The following is a 20552-nucleotide window of genomic DNA, read 5'->3' on the forward strand; positions in this document are numbered from 1 at the left end:
TTTCACTCACCTCTCAAGAAGATTCCCCGATATTGTTGAAAAGTTGGCATTAGATGCCTGTACTATCTTTGTGACCTAAATTACAGCATCTCACCTGAAAATCTGAGCTGGAAAGATCTTCAGAATGTTCTAACATGGGCCAAGAGAGGCAATGTGACTTTCCCAAGTGAAGACTGAAACCCAGACCACCAGACACGTTGGTCAGCCTCTTTCTAGACGGCAAGGCTCCTACCCCCAGGGGCCTGGGATCCACCCTGGCGGTTTCTGGCAGTTTCCTCAGGCCAGACCATCTCTGTGTCCTAAACCCAGGAGTCTCTCCTCTCTGGGCCACTTCCTCCTGCTCTGGGAAAAAAGATGGAGGCCAGCTTAGCCCACCCAAGCCCCTTCTGACCCCATGTCCTGACTTTGACCTTCACTTCCCCCCTGCTTCCCCACCTTTCTAATCGGCAACCGGAAGGGGTTTGGGGACGCTCTTGTGCACAGAGGCTCTGAAAACCTACTCACGTCGCCAATCTGCTGTGTGTTCTCCGACAGGATGGGTGTGGTGAGCAGCAAAAGGCAGGCCAAGGAGAAGGGGAAGGGCAGGTGGAGCCCCGTGAAGGCCGGCACCCAGGGCAAAGAGGCCCCACCACTGCCGCCCCTGGTGAGTGACTGCTGTGCGCGGCGGGAGGGGTGGGAGAGGGGCGCACGGAGCTCCCCCGCGTGGCTCGGGGGCTGCTGCTCGTCTCCAGCCAGCACCAGCGCCATCTCTAGACAATGCGGGGCACCAACAAGTAGGCCCCTCCCACTGCCACCACGACCCATGTTGCAGTGGTGGCATAGTACCAAGCTTAGCAGCCAGATTGCCGAGCTTAAATCTATGAGCGGTGTGCTTCCAGGTAGGTTACTTAACTCCTCTGTGCCTCAGTGACCGCATCTGTAAAATGGGTACAGTAAGAATGCCTTTCTGATGGAGACGTGACCATATGCAGGTGTGCAAGGCACAGGACTGGGCCTAGGGGGCTCCTGGTAATTCTTAGCCAGTTTTCAATGCACATGGGCAGCCTTGAAGAGGAATCCTGGTAATTCTTAGCCAGTTTTCAATGCACATGGGCAGCCTTGAAGAGGAAAGGAAATCAAAAATGTCAACTTGAAGAAAGGGTGGGGCGAGGGGGTGTCTGAGGCATTTAGCAACATCTGCTGCCCCCACCCCCTGCCCAGAAGCTCCTGATGGTCATTGTCCCTTTCATGGCACTGCTGCTGGCATTCCAAGCAGCTTGCTGTCCTGGGATAAGGCAGCCTAGGACTGGAGGGGCCCTCTCCTCTGCAGCAGGCCCTCAAGTTCTCATGGAGTCGGTCATGCAGTTCTGGTCTGTTCACAAAGCGGTTGGCACCCTTTGACGGTAGCATTCCCAAAGAGGCACTTTTAGATGATGATGTTCGTGTCTCCCCCGCCCAGCCACCAACCCCCTTTTGGTTTGGGGCAGTTGGGAATCATGCCTGGGTCCCCCAACCCTCACCAGCACATTCGACTGGCCATTGCTTTATTCTGACAGTGACCTGATGGGGGAGGGGAGGGGGGGATTGCCAATCCTGTTTCTTAGAGAAATCTTATCTATCCGTGTCCCAGTTTAGTGCAGGGCTTGGCAGGTAGCAATGAAATGTTTGTTGAATGAATGAATGATCGACTGGGAAAACGCTGACTTCGACTGTGTTCGTTACATGTGAATAAGTAGTAGAGCCTAGAAGGTTTTAAACTTTTTTAAAAGTCACATCATATCTATTCATTATGGAAAAAAATTGTAAATACTCATTATTCCACTGCCCAATGATACCTGGAGTTAGCACTTCAGAGCTCCTGCCTCCAGACCCCTTTTCCGTGGGTTATTTATATTACATGTTTATATTGTCAATAGAACCAGGCTATATATGCCATTTTGCAAAATGCTACTTCAAAATTGTGTTCAGTATATATGGAATACAAAAAGAATATTTGGGGACTTCCCTGGTGGCCCCAGGGGTTAAGACTCCATGCTCCCAAAGCAGGGGGCATAGGTTTGATCCCTGGTGGGGGAATCCCACATGCTGCGTGGCCAAAAAAAAAAAAAATTTGGAACGCATATGTCAAGCTGAACAAAGAACAGAATGAAGAGCCAGCATAGCTGCGTCATCTTCAGAAGTAGAAGGTGACTGGGTGAGACTGTCTGCTGCCCCCAGTGTATCCTCACCACCCCAGGCCCCACTATCCTGAGAGTGTTGAATCATTCCTTAGCTTCGCTTTTTCGGTGTGATCACATATGTACCTGTTTCTAAACACTCTTCAGTTTGATTTTACCCGTTGTGAACTTTAAATCATTTGAATCAGACAGCACGTATTCGTCCGAGACATGGGTTTTGGATCTCCATTACATTTGTGGGTTTTATCCACGGGGATGCCTGGGGTTGTCGCCACGAACTCGCCCCGGGTTTCATTGCATGACTCGCTCCAGTTTGTCTATTCGTCTCTCTTTGGTCCAAGGGTGATTTCCACATTTCAGCGATTTTTATTTTTTTAATTGTTTTTCTGGGAGCCTTCCGGTGCCAAGGTTTCTCTACAGGGCACATACCTGGGAATACATCTGTTGCGTTTGAGGGAAATATGCTTTTAAAATAATTTCCCTTGAGAGCAAATACTCTTTTGCAATTTCTCTTTTAAAGAAGAACCAGGATTTTAACCCGGGTGACACGGCTTCCTCCCACAATTCCACAGCGGCCTCTTACGAAGTTGGGTCATCCCCACGTGCCCCTCCTCCAGCCGCGTGTGTGGCTGGGCAGGCGGTCCCGGCTCGTGGGACGTGGCACTGGTACCTGGGGCTTCAGGCAGCACGTGTAGAATTCACCTGTGCAGCCTCCTGGGCCAGCAGAGAGGCTCCCCCAGACCCTCCGGCTGGCACCCAGCAGCTTCACCCCTCCTGCCCTGCCCAGGCCTCGGGGCCGTGACCTAACACAGAGCACATGCATTTCCGCTCTAGGTCGTGTTTAACCACCTGGCTCCGCCCCCTCCTGACACCACGCACCCGGACCAAGGTAAGCAGGGGCTGCTTCGGCAGCTGAGGCTCCCCTGGCCACATCCTCCGGGCCCCGGCTTCGTGCAGTTGGAACAGGGGCCGAGGTGCGAGCAGCTTCCTGGGGAAGACGGGCCCTCGAGGGTCGGAGAGGAGGAGGCCTGGGGGGAGGCTGAGTGAGGTGCCCTAGGCTTCACCTGCCCTTGGGGGGTGTCCCTCCAGGAGCCAAGCACCAGCTCATTTAGTGTACCTGAGCCTGGGTGGGCTTTTTTGTTGTTGTTTTTTAAAAACTTTACAAACTACGAACGAGCACCAGAAGAGTTACAGCAAATACAAACAGCATCGTCAAACCCAGGCTTTCAAAAATTCTAGCTGCCAACCTCCAAGGGCGAAGGCCGATGGCTCTGCGTCCCAGCCCTTGCTCTGTTCCAGATGGAGTTTCCCATGTCTAGTTTCCCAGCCCACTTTCAAAGGGCCCCTGCCGGCCTTCTAACCACCCCTGGTCTCCACTGCCACTCTGATGGGCCGGACTGTGGAGGTGACATAATGAATGACCTCGGTCCTCTGACATAATGAATGACCTCGGGGGTTCAGGCCGGGGCAGGGGGCTCACAGGATGGGGCTTCCGGGAGAGCTCTGCCCGAGCATCCTCATAACCCACCTGCATCCAGCACGGGGAGGCCTCCGGCATTAGAGCCCTCGCACGACTGCACTGAACAAACAACCCGGAGCCCGGCTCCGCCCCAGGACTGCGGAGGATGCAAAACTAATTACGATGCGGCCCCCCCTCCCAGGAGCTCCGAGTCTGTCAGTCAAGAGCTGGAACCCAGTTAGTGGCCTCGCCTGGTGCCTGGTGTTTCTTATCTGCTGAGTATCACGGTTAATGACCATTAGGGGCGATCCTTACTTCCCGCCGGGGCTTCGCATCTCCAGGAAGGAAGCTCAGGAGAAGGAAGTAAAACCAGCTGCCTTTGGCACAAGACCTTGAGTCTCAGAACCGGAGGAGGCCCCTGTCATCTATTCCAGCCCCTCTTCCCGCCGAGGGGAGGTGAACAGCCACACTCTGGTGACAAAGCTGAGTCATCTACTTCTGGGGACGCTAAGTGGTCTCCCTGTGGCCTTTTTCGGGGGGGGGGTCTTCGCTCCCCAGAGCTGTGCAGAAAAGCAGTGGTCATTGGAAAGACGATAAGCCAAGCTCCGGAGCCCGCTCCGTTCCAGGGACCGGCAGCTCGTCTGGGTACTGCCAGCCAGAGCGCTGTGACAGGGCCCTGGGTACCGTTACAGGCCAAAGTTACAGCTGCTGTGTTCCAAGACCACGACTCCCCTTGGAACAGAGGCAGGGAGGGCAGGGGGAGGAGGGGAAGAGAGGGGAGGGTCACGGCCTCCGAAGTGATAAGGGATGGTTCCCAGACGTGGGTCTGCGGCCCTCAGCTCCACACAGCCCATCTCCCTAGATCTTCGGGATGTTTCCAGCCCCTACCATCTCTCTAGCAACCCAAGCAGTGACCATCTCTTCCCTGTTCACCCTAGAGGAACACTTCGTGGTGGCCCTGTATGACTACAAAGCCGTGAACGACCGGGACCTGCAGATGCTAAAGGGGGAGAAGCTGCAGATCCTGAAGGAGTAAGTGTCCCGACACCGTCCCTGTGACTGCAGGACCCCACCCCCGCCCACCTACCTTTCCTCCAACCCACCGCCCTGCACAGCTGCCTCCAGAATACCTTCTCCAGTGCCCTGCCCCCCAGCCCAGCCCAGTCACTCAGTAGTAGGGGTTCATATTCACTACCTCCTGCTCTGCTGTCAAAATCCTGCTCTTCCTTCAAAACCCACCTTTAACGTCACCTCCTCCATGAAGCCCTCCTGATGCCCACAGCGCTCGCCTGGCTGCTCCGTCACAGCTCTGGGCTGGCGTCTGTTGTGTTCAGATTTGTCTCCCTTGCCAGACAAGATCTTGCAGGAGACCCTACCCGTGAATTCAGCTTTAGTTTATCCAGGGTTTCTTCTCAGAAATTGCTCTACAGCGACTCTCTCGCACGTCGGGCTTGTCCTGTGGAGCCTGAGGGCTCCTTTATTTCTTGATGTTCTGTGATAAAGTGTGAAGGCCCCGACCTTTTGACCATCTGTGGCCTCCAGTTGGTCCTCTCCTCCGCAGCCCTCCTTGTGTCTGTCTTTCCCGTCCAGTCTAAACTCACTCCCCCAACCCTAAATGTGTCCCATTAATTGAGAGGAAGGCGGCTCACCAGAGGACTGGGGCCCTCTTGGGCGGATCAGGCTGTGGAGACAAATCTCCCCTGGAGGCTGCGTTGTTCCCTTTCCTTCCCTGGACCAGGAGCATCTTGGGCCCATCGGATGCTGGCGAGTTGGAATGACCTGGACACCCCGCATCACTGAGCCACTGGCCCCAGTTCCCTCCCTCTGCCCGACCCCCTGCCTCTCCAATCCTCTGCCTCCCAGGGGTGAGATGCTGTGGGCTGTGAGCTGCCCAGAGAGGCCTGTGGGAGCCGCTACCTGTTTTATTTTTCTTTCCCACCTAGAGCTGGAGACTGGTGGTTGGCCAAGTCTCTCATCACAGGAAGAGAAGGCTACGTGCCCAGCAACTTTGTGACCCGAATAGAGACCCTGGAAGTGGAAAAGTAAGTGGACAGGTGGCCCTTCAGAGTGGAGGCGTGTGCTGGCTGCTTCTAGTCTGTGCAAGGCAGAGCCAGAAAGTAGCTAAAGAGCAGGGCAAGGTGTGAACCCGGCACAGAGGGGGCAGGAGAGGGGTGGGAACTTGGTGCCGCTGGGAAAGGCTTGTCTAATGTCCCAGCAACGTTTAAATCTCTGTCTGACACTGAGGGTGTCACTCAGGGAGCCCATCTCACCCTTCCCATCTGTAAAATGGGAGCTGCCCATTTCCTGGCTAACCTGATAGAGACGACCCCATGTCCCACCGCCTTGATCCGCCACCCTCCTCCCCTGCCTCCAGGACAGGACTCAGGGCTTGCACCTCGGGGGACTCACAGGATGGGGGCCTTAGGGGACAGCTCCGCCCCAGCATCCTCATAACCCACCTGCACACGGCACCAGCCAGGGCCTCGAGCATTAGTGCCCTGAGCAAACAGAGCCAGAGCCCCAGCTTTGCCTAGAACCGGGGAGGTTGCAAAACCCATTATGACATGACCCCGGCCCTGAAGGAGCTCAGAGTCTGTCAAACTCACGAGCGGGCACGGGTTTGCCGCCTCGTCTAGTGTTCCCATCCAGTAATGCTCGCCCCCAGGAGGGCTCCTTGCCCAGCACGCCCGGCCCTGTGCCTGTCCCTGGACCACTGTGGGGCGGGCACATCCACCCTGACCAGCCTGTGCTCAAGGGGCACTAGAGACCCAACCCCAAGGAGGGTGGGCTGTGAGGGAAGGTGTCAGGTGCATTCTCCCAGAGCAAAATTATCAAAGGGCACCAAATACTACTCGCCTTTCATTTCAAGAAAACACCAAGTCCATCGCTGACAGCAGGGAAAGGGACCGAGCGGTATTTCATGTATCAAAATGTCAGGGGCTCAGCTCAGGGTTAAGTTGGCAACAGGAACACATTTTATCTCTGGAGGGAAGGGACTTGGGTGACAATATCCCCGGGAGTGTGGCCACTCCCTGAGGTCTGTCTGCCTTTGTGCTTTTCTTTTCCAGGTGGTTCTTTCGATCAATTTGCCGGAGAGATGCCGAGAGGCAGCTTCTGGCTCCAATCAATAAGGCTGGCTCCTTTCTTATTAGAGAGAGCGAAACCAGCAAAGGTAAGCCTGGGCCTCCACTGCCCTCCCTGTGCAGCCCGGGAGCCCCACCTGCAGCCTTGCTTCTGGGAGTTGGGAGGGGGCCAGCGTGTGGGGTGCTAGGCAGGAGAACCTGGCGGCGTTCCACCCCGGGGGGTCCCTCCCACATCAGGCCAGCCAGGACAGCCCATGGGTATCCGGTAACTGAGCGTGAGGCTGTACACATGGACAGTTCTCCCAGGGCCCCGCTGGAAGTGTGCCCAGCATGAGAGCTGCTCCCATCTCGGGCTGGTCTCGCACTGCCTCGGTCAGCAGGGGTGCTGAGGCTGGCGGGGGGCAGAAGAGGGGGTGTGACGCAGGGCCACGTCTGGAATCAAAGGATTTGGGAGCTGAAAGAATCCTTAGAGATCATCTCAGCTAGAGGCTGTGACTCAGACACTTCCAAGAGCCTGTGAAGTATAAGTTTGTGATATACAAGGAGGGGGCAGTGATCACTGAGATCTGGGGGACTCATAGATTCAAACCCACTGACCGAACAGAATGTTTCTGCCACCACCCTCAGGCCACTGGGTTTTCTCTTTCTCTGTCTTTAGTTTTCTCTCTGTCTTTCCTCCTCAAAGTTCTTTCTGCTATAAAGTATAAAACACATCTAAAAATTGCATAAATTATACATGAGTGCATAATTATAAGCATAGAGTCATGCTAAGTAAACACCTGTGTGACCACAAGAGCGAGAACATTCCAGACACCCAGAGTCCCTCTCCCTGCCCCACTGGTGCCCCTTTCTGATTCACCTCCCCACCCGCCAGAGAAGCCACCATCGTCCTGACTTGGATGGAAATCCTTCCTTATCTTTCCTTATAGTTTTACCACCCATGTTTTGTCTGTTTTTCACCTTTATACAAATGGAATCATACTTTTTAGTTTTTGTGTGCATCCTATTCATTTCACTCAACACTGTAAGATTCTGTATTCGTTTGCCAGGCCTTCTGAAGCAAAGTACCAGGAACTGGGGGACTTAAACAACAGAAATGTGTTTTCCCACAGTTCTGGAGGCTAGAAATCTGAGATCAAGGTGTCAGCAGGGTTGGTTGTTCCTGAGGCCTCTCTCCCTGGCTTGTAGGCGGCCGTCTTCTCCCTGGGTCCTCACATGGTCGTCCTTCTGTGTGTGTCTGCGTCCTCATGCCCTCTTCTTATAAGGACACCAGTCATATTGGATCAGGGCCCACCCCAATGACCTCATTCTAATGTAATCACCCCTTTAAAGACCCTATTTCCAAAGATAGTCCCATTCTGATGTACTGGGGGTTAGGACTTCAGCACAAGGATTTGTCGGGGGGGGCACAATTCAGCCCATAACACACTCACCCGTGTTGTTGAGGGTAGCAGCAGTTCACTGTGACTGCTATACGGAATCTAGTGTATGAATATTCCATAAGTTATTGCTATTTCTCCACACTAACGTTGGTGGACTTGGGGTTGTTTCCGGTTTGGGGCTGTTATGAACGTGCTGCTACGAACCTTGTTATATATGCTTCCTGGTACACGTTTGCCACTAGTCTTCCATCTTTGAGGTACGGCGCCAAAACCCCCATTTGAAAGATGAGAAAACTGACTCCCTGAGGGAAGAAGTGACTCCTTCAAGACCAACAGTGAACAAGCGTCAGGGCCCAGATCCTCTGAGGGGCACCAAAACTCTTCACAAGCTCTAAAGCGTGTCCAACTGGCCTAACCTGGGTGGATGGAGGGGCGTTTCCCAAGCAGGGTGAAGAAAGCCTTTGTTATCAGGACGCTGCACAGAGGGACCCGTTACAGGAGAGGAGGTAGCAGCAGTGACATCAGAGGTGCAGGGGAGGGAGGGTGGCTGGGCTGTGAGCCTGGCCCCTTGTGTTGGGGCAAAGAGAAAGGACAGGGCTTTCCTGGTGGGAGCACCACCCCCTCCCCCGCCCGCTGGCTTACCCTTCAACTCCATCCATGGCTTGAGAACTGCAGGGAGTGGAAACACTCAAGCAGCAAAAGCTGGACAAAGAGAGCTGCTTACAACCCACTGGAGGCTCAGGGGAGCTCCCACAGCTCACTGCCCCTCAAAGGGTCAGAATCAGGTGGGGGAGGTGGAGGGATGCAATGGTGCGTTGGGGCACTCTGTGCAGAATTTCCGGAAATGCACCCATGGATGCGTTAGATTCTATACACATACATATTAGGATATTGGCACTACTCCATTTGAATAGCAGTGCACCTATGTCCAAGAAACAATATGGGAATCATTAGAGATGACATATGTGTTTTGTTTGCTGTAGAATATTTCAAATGCATCCGGAAGTAAAGCGAATAGTATAATGGAGCCCCTGTACCCAACACCCAGCTTCAACAATAATCAACCCAGCTAATCTCGTTTTGTGTATATCGCCACCCACCACTCTTACTTTGAAGCAAATCCCAGACATCACGTCATTTCACCCGGAAATGATGTTTTAATTGTTGCCTATTGCTAACGGACCCCCTGGAGGGAAAGGGCATCCCCAACCTCAGTGTGAAGGAGGAAGAGGTCTCTAAGGGTGGCGGGTGTCTCCTCCTGTCCTTGCCCCCCTCCCCAGCTAGTCCAGGCTGGGATTGGCCAGATGGAGCTGAGGCTTCAGGACCCCACGCACATATACACATCCCTGCATACACATGCGCACATCCCTGCATACACATGCGCACACTCCACCGAACTCCAAAGCATCTGGAGGCCACAGACAGAGGATGGGAGATGGGGAAGGAACACTGCCCCCAGAAGCCAGGGAGCGAGTTCTAGCCCCGAGAGCCCTCCAGGACATCCCTTAGCTTCTCAAGCTTCATTTAATTGGTATCTGTGTGAGGACTGACTAGTTTCCCAGTTCAAGGGCAGGTGGTCCTTACAGTGTTAAGAAATCTCAATCTCTGGGAACCCAGCCTTGTCTATGTCCAGCGCAGCCCACACGCAGCGCGGAGACAGGACAAGGGGATCCGGATTTTGTGAACCGCGAGGATTGAAGTCCCCTTTAAGAAGAAGGAATGCCAGATTGTAAACAGATATTGGGGACAGTCCCTAGGAGGAGCCCACACAAGAGAGAGGCCCTAAATCAGAGCTTCCGAGGCTCTGCTGGAGGAGAGCCCAGTCTCCTTGGCTGATCTAGAGGATTCGCAAGCAGGGCGCAGCGGAGGGAATGGGGAGAACAGCTCCTTTCCTCACTAGGGTGATGCGCGGATGAATGGACTCACTAGAGCCACTCTCTGGTTCCTGAGATACCGGGGCGCGTTGCACCCACCCGGGGCGGAAGTCGGGGCCACAGTTTGCCGCGTGCGGGCTGGGCTGGGGTCGGCCGCGTGGGGCGGGCTGTGGCGGAGGCAGGGCGCGCCGCGGGGCGCAAGGCTTCTCCGCATCCTTTTGCAGGGGGGCAATAAGGGAGGCGCAGTGGCCAAGGGTTAGGGGAGAAGGGATTTGAGATGGACTGATGGGCTGATGGGAGAGGAAAGACGCCTGAAGACAAACACCGCAGAGCAAAATCAAGCGCCCACACCCAGGACAAGAGGTGTCCGAGCCTGACCCCTGGCGGTGAAGGGTGGTACTGCTCGCGGTAGGCGCGCCCTTAGGAAGGGCACGGGAGCCCCCAAGCCTGCCGCTGGCCCGCGGAGGGCCCTGGGGCAAAGCGACATTCCACTTCTGGGCCTCAGCTTCCAAATAAGAGTGGAGGAGTGTGGTGCCCAGAGAGCTGGACAGAGGCGCTTTATAAAAACCATCCAGTTCGTGGAATGTTGTTCAGCTGAAAACCCTTGCCACCTAAATTGCTCTTAACCCTTGGCATCTGCTACATTAACCTAGAAGACAGAATACCTAGAGGTGTGTATGGATTTGAACAGAACCCTCGGGGAGTGTGTTACGTTCTCCCCCATGGACAGGAGTGCTTGGGGTTGTAATTTACTATTGCATGTGGGGAAGGGTCAGCCTTTCAGCTGGAATGAATGAACAAATGAATGAATGAATGAATGAGGCAGTCTCTTAGTCCCTCCAACAGCTCTATATTTCTCAACATCCCACGGCAAAGGGTCCCCAAGCCCCAGGGCCCAAGCTGGGGGACAGCCTGATGGCTAAGATAACATCCTGCCTGCTCCAGAGCTCTGGGATTCCCTGGCTGAGTTTTGGGAGATTTGGGGGGGAACGTCAACGACAGTGTCAGATGGAGCTGAGAGGACAGGCTTCCGGGAGGGTGGTGGGTGAGAAGAAGGAAAAGGTAACTTTTGATGGAAGTGGTCAAACTGGAGAGCAGAGTTTGGGGAACTCTTTTCCGGGGTATTGAAAGGAAGCCCAAATCCCAGACTTGGTTTTCCCTCTTCACGCCTTACTTCTCATGTATGTGTCTTTATTAACCCTCCAGGTGCCTTTTCTCTGTCTGTGAAGAATGTGACCGCCCAGGGGGAGGTGATCAAGCACTATAAGATCCGCTCCCTGGATGAAGGCGGCTATTACATCTCCCCCCGAAACACCTTCCCCACCCTGCAGGCTTTGGTGCAGCATTATTCCAGTAAGAGGGGGCATCTGATGAGGGGGCCTGGGGGGCTTGTACCAGAGGAGCCCTTGTATCTCTCTATCACTAAGATCTCAGGATGGTGTGAATTATTGGTGCCATCTTGGTGGAGGATTATCCCAAGGCTGGACCTAAGGAGTTGACAACTGTCAACATAATGATTCACATTCTGTATCCCTAATCCCCTCTACTGGCTGTGACCGCTTGGAGAGTAACAAGTATTTTCAGTCTTAGAGACAGCAAGACAATGACAGCATCCCTTGCTTAATGCAAAATGAATGCAGAGAGCTGTGTGTGTGTGTGTGGTGTGTGCACGACGGGTAGGGGTGGGGTAGGGCGGGCTATAGGGGGCAGGGACACAGCTGGGAGTGATGTGGCTCCCATGAGAATGAGACCAGTCTGGCTCCAGCCTCACCTCTTCTTTCCTAATGTAGAGAAAGGGGATGGTTTGTGCCAGAGGCTGACCCAACCCTGTGTGAGCCTGGCTCTCCAGAACCCCTGGGCCCAGGATGAATGGGAAATCCCCCGGCAGTCTCTCAAGCTGGTCAGGAAACTTGGATCTGGGCAGTTTGGCGAAGTCTGGATGGGTGAGTATGTGTCTCTCCCTGTCCTGCGTCCTGAAGCACAGAAGTCTCAGGATTTGCACAGGGCATCATGCTTCCCATAAAGGCTTATGAGGGGGAAGGGACTGCGGCTATATACCCATTTTACAGATTAGGTAATGGAGGCACAGAACACTAAAGTGACTTGCCCTCAGCTGTTCCGCACATGATGGTGAAGCAGTAGAATCCAACTCTCCCACCCCCTCAGCCCAGTCCCTCCTTTGATCTTTGCTGCCCAGAGCTGCCTTTGCCATTGATTTGGGTGTGACCTGGAACGCCTTGCTAACTCATAGAGTGGCAACAGCATGTTAACCGTGGTGAGCGGTGAACCAGGGGCCCCAAGACTCTGGTAACAGACCAAAGCCACCACTTGCAGCTGTGAGACTAGCCAGTCCCTTAACTTCGGGACCCCTGTGGCCTCACCTTCAATTACAGTTGACGGTCGCTGCTCTGCTCAGCGTGGGCACTCTCAGAACACAAGGTGCTTTATCTTATCCCTGGAAAGGTCCGTGTCTCTGGGCATGATTTCACGGTGGGATCCTGCTGCCCCGCCCCCAAATCCTCTGGCACCCAGGACTGATGCCTGAGGCGCCCCTGGCAGGAGCTCCACCTGGATTGTTGCAAGTCTGAGTCATGACTTGCCTTCTGCCTTCAGTGTGGATGGGGACCTCATGGTGGGGGTGGGGGGGTGCAGGTGCTGGCGCTATAAGGGAAACATCACAGGGCGCAGAAAGGGGGAAGGAGGCCCCAGGCCCCCTCTGCATTCTCTATGCTTTTGTCGTGGGCTGTGATGCTCCCTGCCACGCTGAAGCTATCAAGTGGTAGAAGAGACTCATTACGTAGGGGTAGGAGGCAGGCTACTAGAAGGACAAGAGATGCACCCCAGACCCGGGTGTAGGGGCAAGGAGGTGAAATGGCCCCCCTCCCAGGCCGGGTAAGTTCCTCCACTGCCTGGGGCTCCCGTCTGGCAGGGGAGGCTGGGACAAACTGGTATCCCGCAAGGTAAGCAGGCACATCCACCCCTCTCAGGAGCTGTCATTCCAGCCCAGGACCACTTCCGGGGGGTGGGGCGGGGGCGGCTGTAGCCTCAGTGCCCCGTCTATAGAACAGGGATGGCTCCTGGAAGCTTATGTCGATTTTGGTTAAGGGATCACCTCCCATAGCCTCTGGGTCTTCTGAATGTCCTCTTCATTCTCCGTCCCTGGGGCTCAGGTTATTACAAAAACAACATCAAGGTGGCCATCAAGACCTTGAAGGAGGGAAGCATGTCTCCGGAGGCCTTCCTGGGTGAGGCCAACCTGATGAAAACTCTCCAGCACGAGAGGCTGGTCCGTCTCTACGCCGTGGTCACCAAGGAGCCCATCTACATCGTGACCGAGTACATGGCCAGAGGTGGTGCCCTGCCCGGGACTGCATCCTTCAGACAGAGGCAGGGAGGCTTGAGGGTGGGAGTCCAGGCTTGGGGGCCCGAGAGGGCTGAGGCTGATCTGCTGCCATGGGCTTGCCTGGCCAGGAGACCTCCGCAGGAGATCACTGAGCCATGGGCTGGGTCAGTTAGCCAACATCTTTCGGATCTAGGGTGTTCCATGTGCATGGGGGGCGGAGGGAAGGGTGAAGAGAACAAGAAAGATCAGCAGTCCTTACAGAGCAGAGTCCTCGGTGCAGGAGCCCTTGAACCAGCATTTTTGGAGCGCGCCTGCTGTGCCTGGCACTGCTTGATGCCCCCTGGGGAGGACAGGGCGAGGCAAAGTCCAAAGAACAGTAGGCTGGGTGTCCAGAGACGGTTCTAGTCCAGGGAACGTTTTACAACCCTTTGAGTACTTTACAACATGGATGAGAAGAAAGGTTGGGCGAGATGGCCTCTGAGGTCCATGGTGTGGCCACGCTCTCCCAGGGCAGGGGGCTCCTTCTCACCCCTTCTGTGGCCCTGACCATACACTGATTCTGGTCAGATCCTAACATGCTGTGCTAATGCAGTTCCTTAAAGGTCGTCTTGAAGGGGGCCCACGCTGAGCACCTGACTCCCCAGCTCACCTCGTAGCCACCCCTGTGGTGAGCATCCCCCGACCCTTAGATGCCAAAGGGGAGCTGAGTTTGTTCCCTGCACCAACCCAGGAGACGGGCCTCTCCATTCTGGTGCTTTCTTGTGCCCTTAGTCCTCGGAGGAAGAATCTCTGCCAACAAACGGTGAAGGGGGCAAGAAGATGCTTCAGAATGTTGTGCAGGGAATGAGCAGCTTCTGCTCTGGTTCCCTGGCTGCATGACCCTGAACTTGGCTGAGACCTAACATCCTCCGAGCAGCTGGTAGCAGATCAGCACCTCCTGGGTGCTGTGAGGGCTGAGATGGGAGTTTCTGTAGAGCAGAGGCACCTGCAGCTGTGGGTGGGTTTGTTCTCTGGGCACAAGAGATCCGACAGAGTGCCACCCACTTCCTGCCGCAGGTGGGGAGCAGCCCATACCCTGAGAGGCCGGCCCAGCCAGGGTTGGGTCACTCTGCACAAGTGCAGCTGCAACTTCTCTTTCCTCAGGCTGCTTGCTGGATTTCCTGAAGACAAATGAAGGTAGCCGACTGTCCCTCCCGAGGCTGATCGACATGTCGGCCCAGGTTTGTGAGAACCGAGTGCAGCGGGCCAGGCCCCCAGACCCTCCCTTCCGTCCCCATGGCTTGACAAGATCAACTAGTTAGAGGTTGTGTCCATTAGATTTAGGCTGGGCTGTGAAGGACAGAGAGCCCAAAGTCATCACGGCTTAAATGTGTCAACACCAGAGGTGGGCAGTCTGGGGTGGGCAGTGGGGCCACGCCTCAGAGCAGGGACCCAGGTTTCTTCCACCCTCCGGTCTTAGCAGGTCATCTTCCAACCCAGGGAGGCTGCTCACACTTTAGCATCTTGTTCTCCTCAGCCAGCAAGAAGAAGTGGGGGGGTAGCAGGGGGAGGGGGGAAGCCCACCTCCCTCCCTTTAGAGACGCGTCCCCAAAGTCACCCACTACCCTTGCTCTCCCAGCCCCCTGGCCAACGGTCACCAGCCAACACCTGCTGCAAGGGAGCTTGGGAAATGTAGTCTTTATCCTGGGCAGCCGTGAAGGAGTGAGGTGGGTTCTACTGCTAAGGGCGAGAGGGAGGAAAGGATGGTGTGGGAGACCCAGAGAGTTCCCACGAATTCCGTGTCACACGGTAGGCCCGTGTGTTGTGGTGACCTCGCCTGTCCTCAGACGGTGCCCACAAACGCCTTCTGTAGACTCAGACGGCGTGAGGTAAAGAGCAAAAGGAAGAGAAGGGACCTTTCCTCCCCGGGGAGTTTAGCTGAGGGTTCTAACCGGCAGCAAAGCACATCTGGTGGCTCCAAGTGTGCATCTGTTAAAACTGGAGCTCTCAGCAGAAAAGCTCTGGTCTGTGGTCAGCCCGTGAGACACACACACACACACACATACACACACACACACACATACACATCCTGCTGCAGAGAGGCACCCTCCCGCGTCTCCCTCCTCCTCTACCGTTATCTGCTGTTAATATCAGGGCAGGCACTGAGGTCACCACCCCTCTTCTCTCCACCGAGGTGAGCATAGGCCGGGTCCAACAGGCTGGGGAGGTGGTCTCGGAAAATTAACGCTGGTGACCGGTTTCAAACCACAGTGCAGTGATCAGCCTGCCCACTCCTTTTTTCCCCCATTCTTTTCCTTCTCTCTCTCTCTCCGCTGTCTCTTAGTCAATCCTTTGGGAAATCTTGGGTCACCCAGAGGCAAAAGATGTGAAAAGCCACCTGAGTTTATAAGTAGGTGTGGTCAAGAATCTGAAGGTTAGGAAACCAGAAAATCAGAACCTTCCAGGCGAGCAGCTTCTAAGCCACATTCTGATCATGCTAACACCTCACTGCGTGTGCGCACACACACACACACACATGCGCGCACACTCACCGCCTTCTGGGCGCTCCTTTTCCTGCTCTAAGGCATGAAATGCCAAGCTCCCCTCCAACCACAAGCCCATGTGCCCCACTTGGCAGCCACACGGCAGCTCCCCCCTGTCCTGTCACATCTGGGAGCCTTTGCCCAGACTGTGCCCTCTGCCCAGGATGCCTTTGACTCTCTTCTCAGCTGGCAGAATCCTAATCAGCGTTCACGACCCAGGTCAAGGTCACTTCTATTCAATTTTTCTGGACAAGAAAGTGCAGAGAGCACCTTGGTCACGTGCTCCCCTAGCATCGTGCCTGGTGGATGCTCCTTGAAAGCAGATCTGGGTCCTGCTAGACCTTTTTTTTTTTTTTTAATTTCTAATACCGCTCATATAGTACATACATACATGAATACAATATAGTACATATTTTTAATGGGATGAATACTGCTAAATGCTGTCCAGATGTAAGATATTTGGTATTCAGCTTTATAGTCCTCACAGCACCATACCAACACGTGTGTGATGGAATGATTTAGCAAAGGAATAAATATGAAAATATAATATATAAATGAATGAATAAATGAATAAACCAGTGTAATGAAAGCCTAAGGAGGAGTGGGATCAATTCCAGTGCTGGCTTTGAGGAGGTAAAGTGGCTTTCTATTCTCTGCCTCAGTTTCTTCATCCACCCACTGGGAGTGCATTGAATAAACCCTGAGTTAGTTTCTTTGGCTAAACGGCACACAAGCAGCACAAACAGCTCCTCCTGGCCCAATGCTGGTGATCTGGGACAGAAACAACTCTCTTCTTTCACTGCCTCTGTTCCGTCAGGATCCTGCTGGGTTAGGTCCTCCGCCAGGGCTCACCTAATGCTCACCGCAACCCTGGGGCCCTGGAGACCCCTCCCCTCACGTTCCATGTCAGGGCAGTGATTCCCCCTCCCCCAAGGAGCTTAAGCGATGATTGCAATCCAGGGCTCCCTGCTCCAGGACCAGTGCTTGAACTTGCTGAGGAAATGAAACCCTCTCCCCAGCCTCCTGCCTTCCCCTCCTCTCACGCCCCTTCCTTCCTTTTCTCCTGCCTGCCTTCTGCCACTGTCCTCCCCTGCAGACCCTTGGAAGGAGAGGAGAGGTGGGTGAGCAGGGGCGGGGGCCCCTGGCTCTGATGCAGAGGGCGGCCGGAGTCCTCCTTCTCCCCAAGGGGCGCTGGCCTTCACCGTGGGGTCTATTCCCTCAGATTGCAGAAGGAATGGCGTATATCGAGCAGATGAATTCAATCCACCGGGACCTGAGGGCGGCCAACATCCTGGTGTCTGAGACCTTGTGCTGCAAAATCGGTGACTTTGGCTTGGCCCGGATCATCGACAATGAGTACACTGCCCAAGAGGGTGAGCGAGCCTCCCAACTCCCCAAGTCCCTTTGGACTTCTTGTCATGCAATTCGGGCCTTGCCCCCAGCTAGTCCAGCATTTCCCTGAAGTGTCCTGTAGAGCACAGGTGCCTCAGGAGGAATAGCTCTGTGAGGGAGTAAGTTTGGAGACACCGCCCAGTCCATCCAGCCCTCCCTTGGAGACTCCCAGCCCACAGCAGCATATTAAAGGCACTGAGAAGTCCTGCAGCTAAGGAACAGTGTACTCGTGCCTCACCTCGGGTCTCCCAAACTAATTGGAATCCCAAAGGCTTTTTCCATGTAACTTCTGTGAACCTCCCCTCCCCTCCCCTCAGGGGTTCACAGAACACACTTTGGAAAACACTGCTCTAAAGTATGAGCAGCAAAACCTAATACCTGAATTGGGGTCTCCGCACGCACTCTACTTTACTTTGTAAAACTTTGGCAAAAATCCTCTTCACAAGAGGATTTGAAAGGATCAAAATACATTTCATCAAGCAAGTTAGTGAGCAATATTAGCTCAGCATATTAATCAGTTGATACGGGAGAAGGATTGACATGACTCGTTCCCTGAGGGAACTTCAGGGGATAAAGCCAAGGCAAGGTGCAGGTGATCAAGGGCAGGGCCGTGCGGTCTGTCCTGGATGCCAGCCAGGGCTGCAGCCATCCGGTGGGCTTCATGGGCAGCAGGATTTGAATTCTTTCCTCACTGTGACCCTAGGAGGTATATGAGTCCTGTGTCACCATTTCCATTTTGCAGCAGAGGATTAAGGCAGGGACAAGTTAAATGACTTTCCCAAGCCGTGGGTTCCTGTTAGTAAACAGGACTCATGGGAGGTGCCACAGGACTCTCCCATCCCAGATGGAAACACGTGCTGGTTGCCCAGTGAAGCCCACTGGGCAAAGACCCAAAGCGGGTGACGGGTGGTATTTGTCCTTTCATGCTGTGGACCCCCAGGGTCTGCACACTCCTGGTCATGTGTCCTAGGGGTCGGAGTGACTCCCTGGATGCATCTGTGTCTAGCACAGCTGCCCTAACCCCGCCAGGCAGGGCAGGGTGGAGGGGAGGAACAGCGGGGCGTTGGGGGGCGTGCAGGGGCAGTCAGTCACGGCCCCACAAAGCTGCCCTTGGCTTTCTCACAGGGGCCAAGTTCCCCATCAAGTGGACTGCCCCAGAGGCCATCCACTTCGGGGTGTTCACCATCAAAGCAGACGTGTGGTCATTCGGAATCCTCCTGATGGAAATCATCACTTACGGGCGTGTGCCCTACCCAGGTAGGCGGCTGCGTCTTGCAGCAACTCTGCTGCTCAGGGCTGTCCTGAGATGACTGTGATGTCAGATGTCCCATGCCCAGTGCCTGGGGTTGCCCACCTGAATGTCGGAATGGAGCCCAATGGTTGAAACAGAAACCCAAGTGTGCCACTCTGGGGGCGGGGCTTCCACCCCCTTCCTGGACGTTGCTCTTGGCAACAGAGCTGTGTCCCCTTCATCCAGCAGAGGTCAGTGAGCCCCCAAACCTGGAATTCAGTTAAGGTCGGGGTCTGAACTCAGGTTTCCTCCAACTAGTTTGCCCGTGGCCCCTCCCTTGGTCTTGCACCTTGGGTACAAAGCCCCATCCTGAGGGTCCACCCCCAGCCCCCCAGCCCCCCAGCCTCAGGCCCGAAGGGCTGGGACCTCTTAGCAGCCTCTGGGAGGGGTGGGGCCTGTTCACCAAGTACCTGCGCAGTGAGTGATGCTCGCCTGCGTGCCGCGCGGTCACAGGTAAGCGAGGTAGGGTCCCACCCAGGAGGAACTGTCCCGCACTGAGATCGTCTACAGCCTCGTTTCCTGCTGTTCTCCAAGCAACGGAAAGTAAATAGTGGGATGCGTAAAGGTGGCACCAGCCGGGCTGCGAGGGCGGAGGTGGCGGTCCGTGCCTGGCGGGCCCCTGCCGCCTTCAGCCGCGTCCCCTCCGCCTCCAGGGATGAGCAACCCCGAGGTCATCAGCAACCTGGAGCGCGGCTACCGTATGCCGCGCCCAGACTCGTGCCCACCCGAGCTGTACAGCGGCGTCATCGCCGAGTGCTGGCGCAGCCGGCCTGAGGAGCGGCCCACCTTTGAGTTCCTGCAGTCGGTGCTCGAGGACTTCCACACGGCCACCGAGGGCCAGTACGAGCTGCAGCCCTAGGCCCGTGTGCAACTGACGAGGACTCTTCACCCGGCGGCTTGCTCAGCCCCAGATGGGCTGGAGAGGCAGGGAGGGGTCGGCAAGCCCATTTCTCAGATGAGCAAACTAGAGGTAGAGCGGCCTGGCAGGTGGGTCACGGCTTGGACTCCGGATCCGATCTCAGCATGAACCTTCTCAGGCTGTGTGCCCCTGGGCGAGTTACTTAGCCTCCCTGTGCCTCCGCCTTCTCATTGGCACAACGGGGCAGAACCACAGTCGTGTCTACCTCGTATGTTCTTCACGAGGGTGACCCGCTAAGGTGTGCAGAATAGTGTCCGGCACACTCGTAAGTGTTTGTCATCATGTCCTATGAGGCTTCCTGTGCTGGCACCAAAAGCCAGGAGTCGACCGCAGGTGACCTGAGCCCCGCGGGCTCCCACCTGATCCATACTGCGCTCCAGCACTTTGGGACTTTTCCGTAATAAAGTCACGAGAGATCTGACCTTTCCCGTGTCGTTCCTGGTGACGAGCCTGGACATCGCATACATGACCTTCGTGGTTGCATGAGTGGTGCCGCTAGGGACTCGCGGACGGCCCTGGATGAAAAGTCAAGCCCCCAGCCCCCCAGGACGAGGGCGCAGACCCGACAGTCACTGCCTTTTAGGGCAGCTTGAGTAGGACCAGCAGGTGGCGCTCTCACCTCAGAAATCCTCTGCCTCCAGGTCTGAGTCGGGGTCGCGGGTGGGAGGGCCGTTGCTCTGCAAAGCGCCTGGAGCTGACAGAGCGCGCACCGGGGAGGCGAAGCAGCCCTGGGCTCCGGTGGTGCTGGGACCAGCCGCTTAAATTGATGAGGCGGGGATGGTAACACCAGGGAAGGTTCCAGGTTCCTCACTGTTCATGGAGGCTCCCCATTTGTCATGTTTTTGTTTTGTTTGTAACAGATTTTCCTTTTTTTGAGCCGTTAGGTTTACAGAAAAATAAATGAAACGTGTAAAGAATCCCCATTTACCCCTCACCCCGCCCCACCCCCAATTTCCCCTATTATTAACATCTTGCAATAGTAGCAGTACATTTATTACAACTGATGCGCTAACGCTGACACATCATATTAACTGCAGTCCGTAGTTTATGCTGGGATCCACTCTTTGCTTTGTGTTCTGTGGGTTTGGACGCATGTATAATCCCACGTCGTCCCACTACCATACGGGATAC

General features: G+C 55.1%; 1 protein-coding gene across 1 annotated transcript; it reads left to right on the plus strand.

Annotated features, from left to right (window-relative positions):
* The first annotated feature begins 535 nt into the window (after nt 1-535).
* On the plus strand, nt 536-19361 carry BLK (BLK proto-oncogene, Src family tyrosine kinase). The gene is made up of 12 exons (XM_060101452.1): nt 536-643; nt 2991-3045; nt 4554-4647; nt 5559-5657; nt 6684-6787; nt 11161-11307; nt 11745-11897; nt 13125-13304; nt 14441-14517; nt 17042-17192; nt 18337-18468; nt 19156-19361. Exons 1-12 carry the CDS (start codon nt 536-538, stop codon nt 19359-19361), a joined length of 1506 nt encoding a protein of 501 aa, XP_059957435.1.
* Nucleotides 19362-20552: the final 1191 nt, after the last annotated feature.

Source organism: Mesoplodon densirostris, chromosome 6 (genome assembly GCF_025265405.1).
Source record: "Mesoplodon densirostris isolate mMesDen1 chromosome 6, mMesDen1 primary haplotype, whole genome shotgun sequence".
NCBI lineage: Eukaryota > Metazoa > Chordata > Mammalia > Artiodactyla > Ziphiidae > Mesoplodon > Mesoplodon densirostris.

Excerpts from the sequence above, each read along its gene's own strand:
- BLK (XM_060101452.1), top strand. The coding sequence starts at position 536 with ATGGGTGTGGTGAGCAGCAAAAGGCAGGCCAAGGAGAAGGGGAAGGGC. Across the intron at positions 11,898-13,124 it reads GTTTGGCGAAGTCTGGATGG|GTTATTACAAAAACAACATC; the intron begins GTGAGTATGTGT and ends CCTGGGGCTCAG. Across the intron at positions 13,305-14,440 it reads GACCGAGTACATGGCCAGAG|GCTGCTTGCTGGATTTCCTG; the intron begins GTGGTGCCCTGC and ends CTCTTTCCTCAG.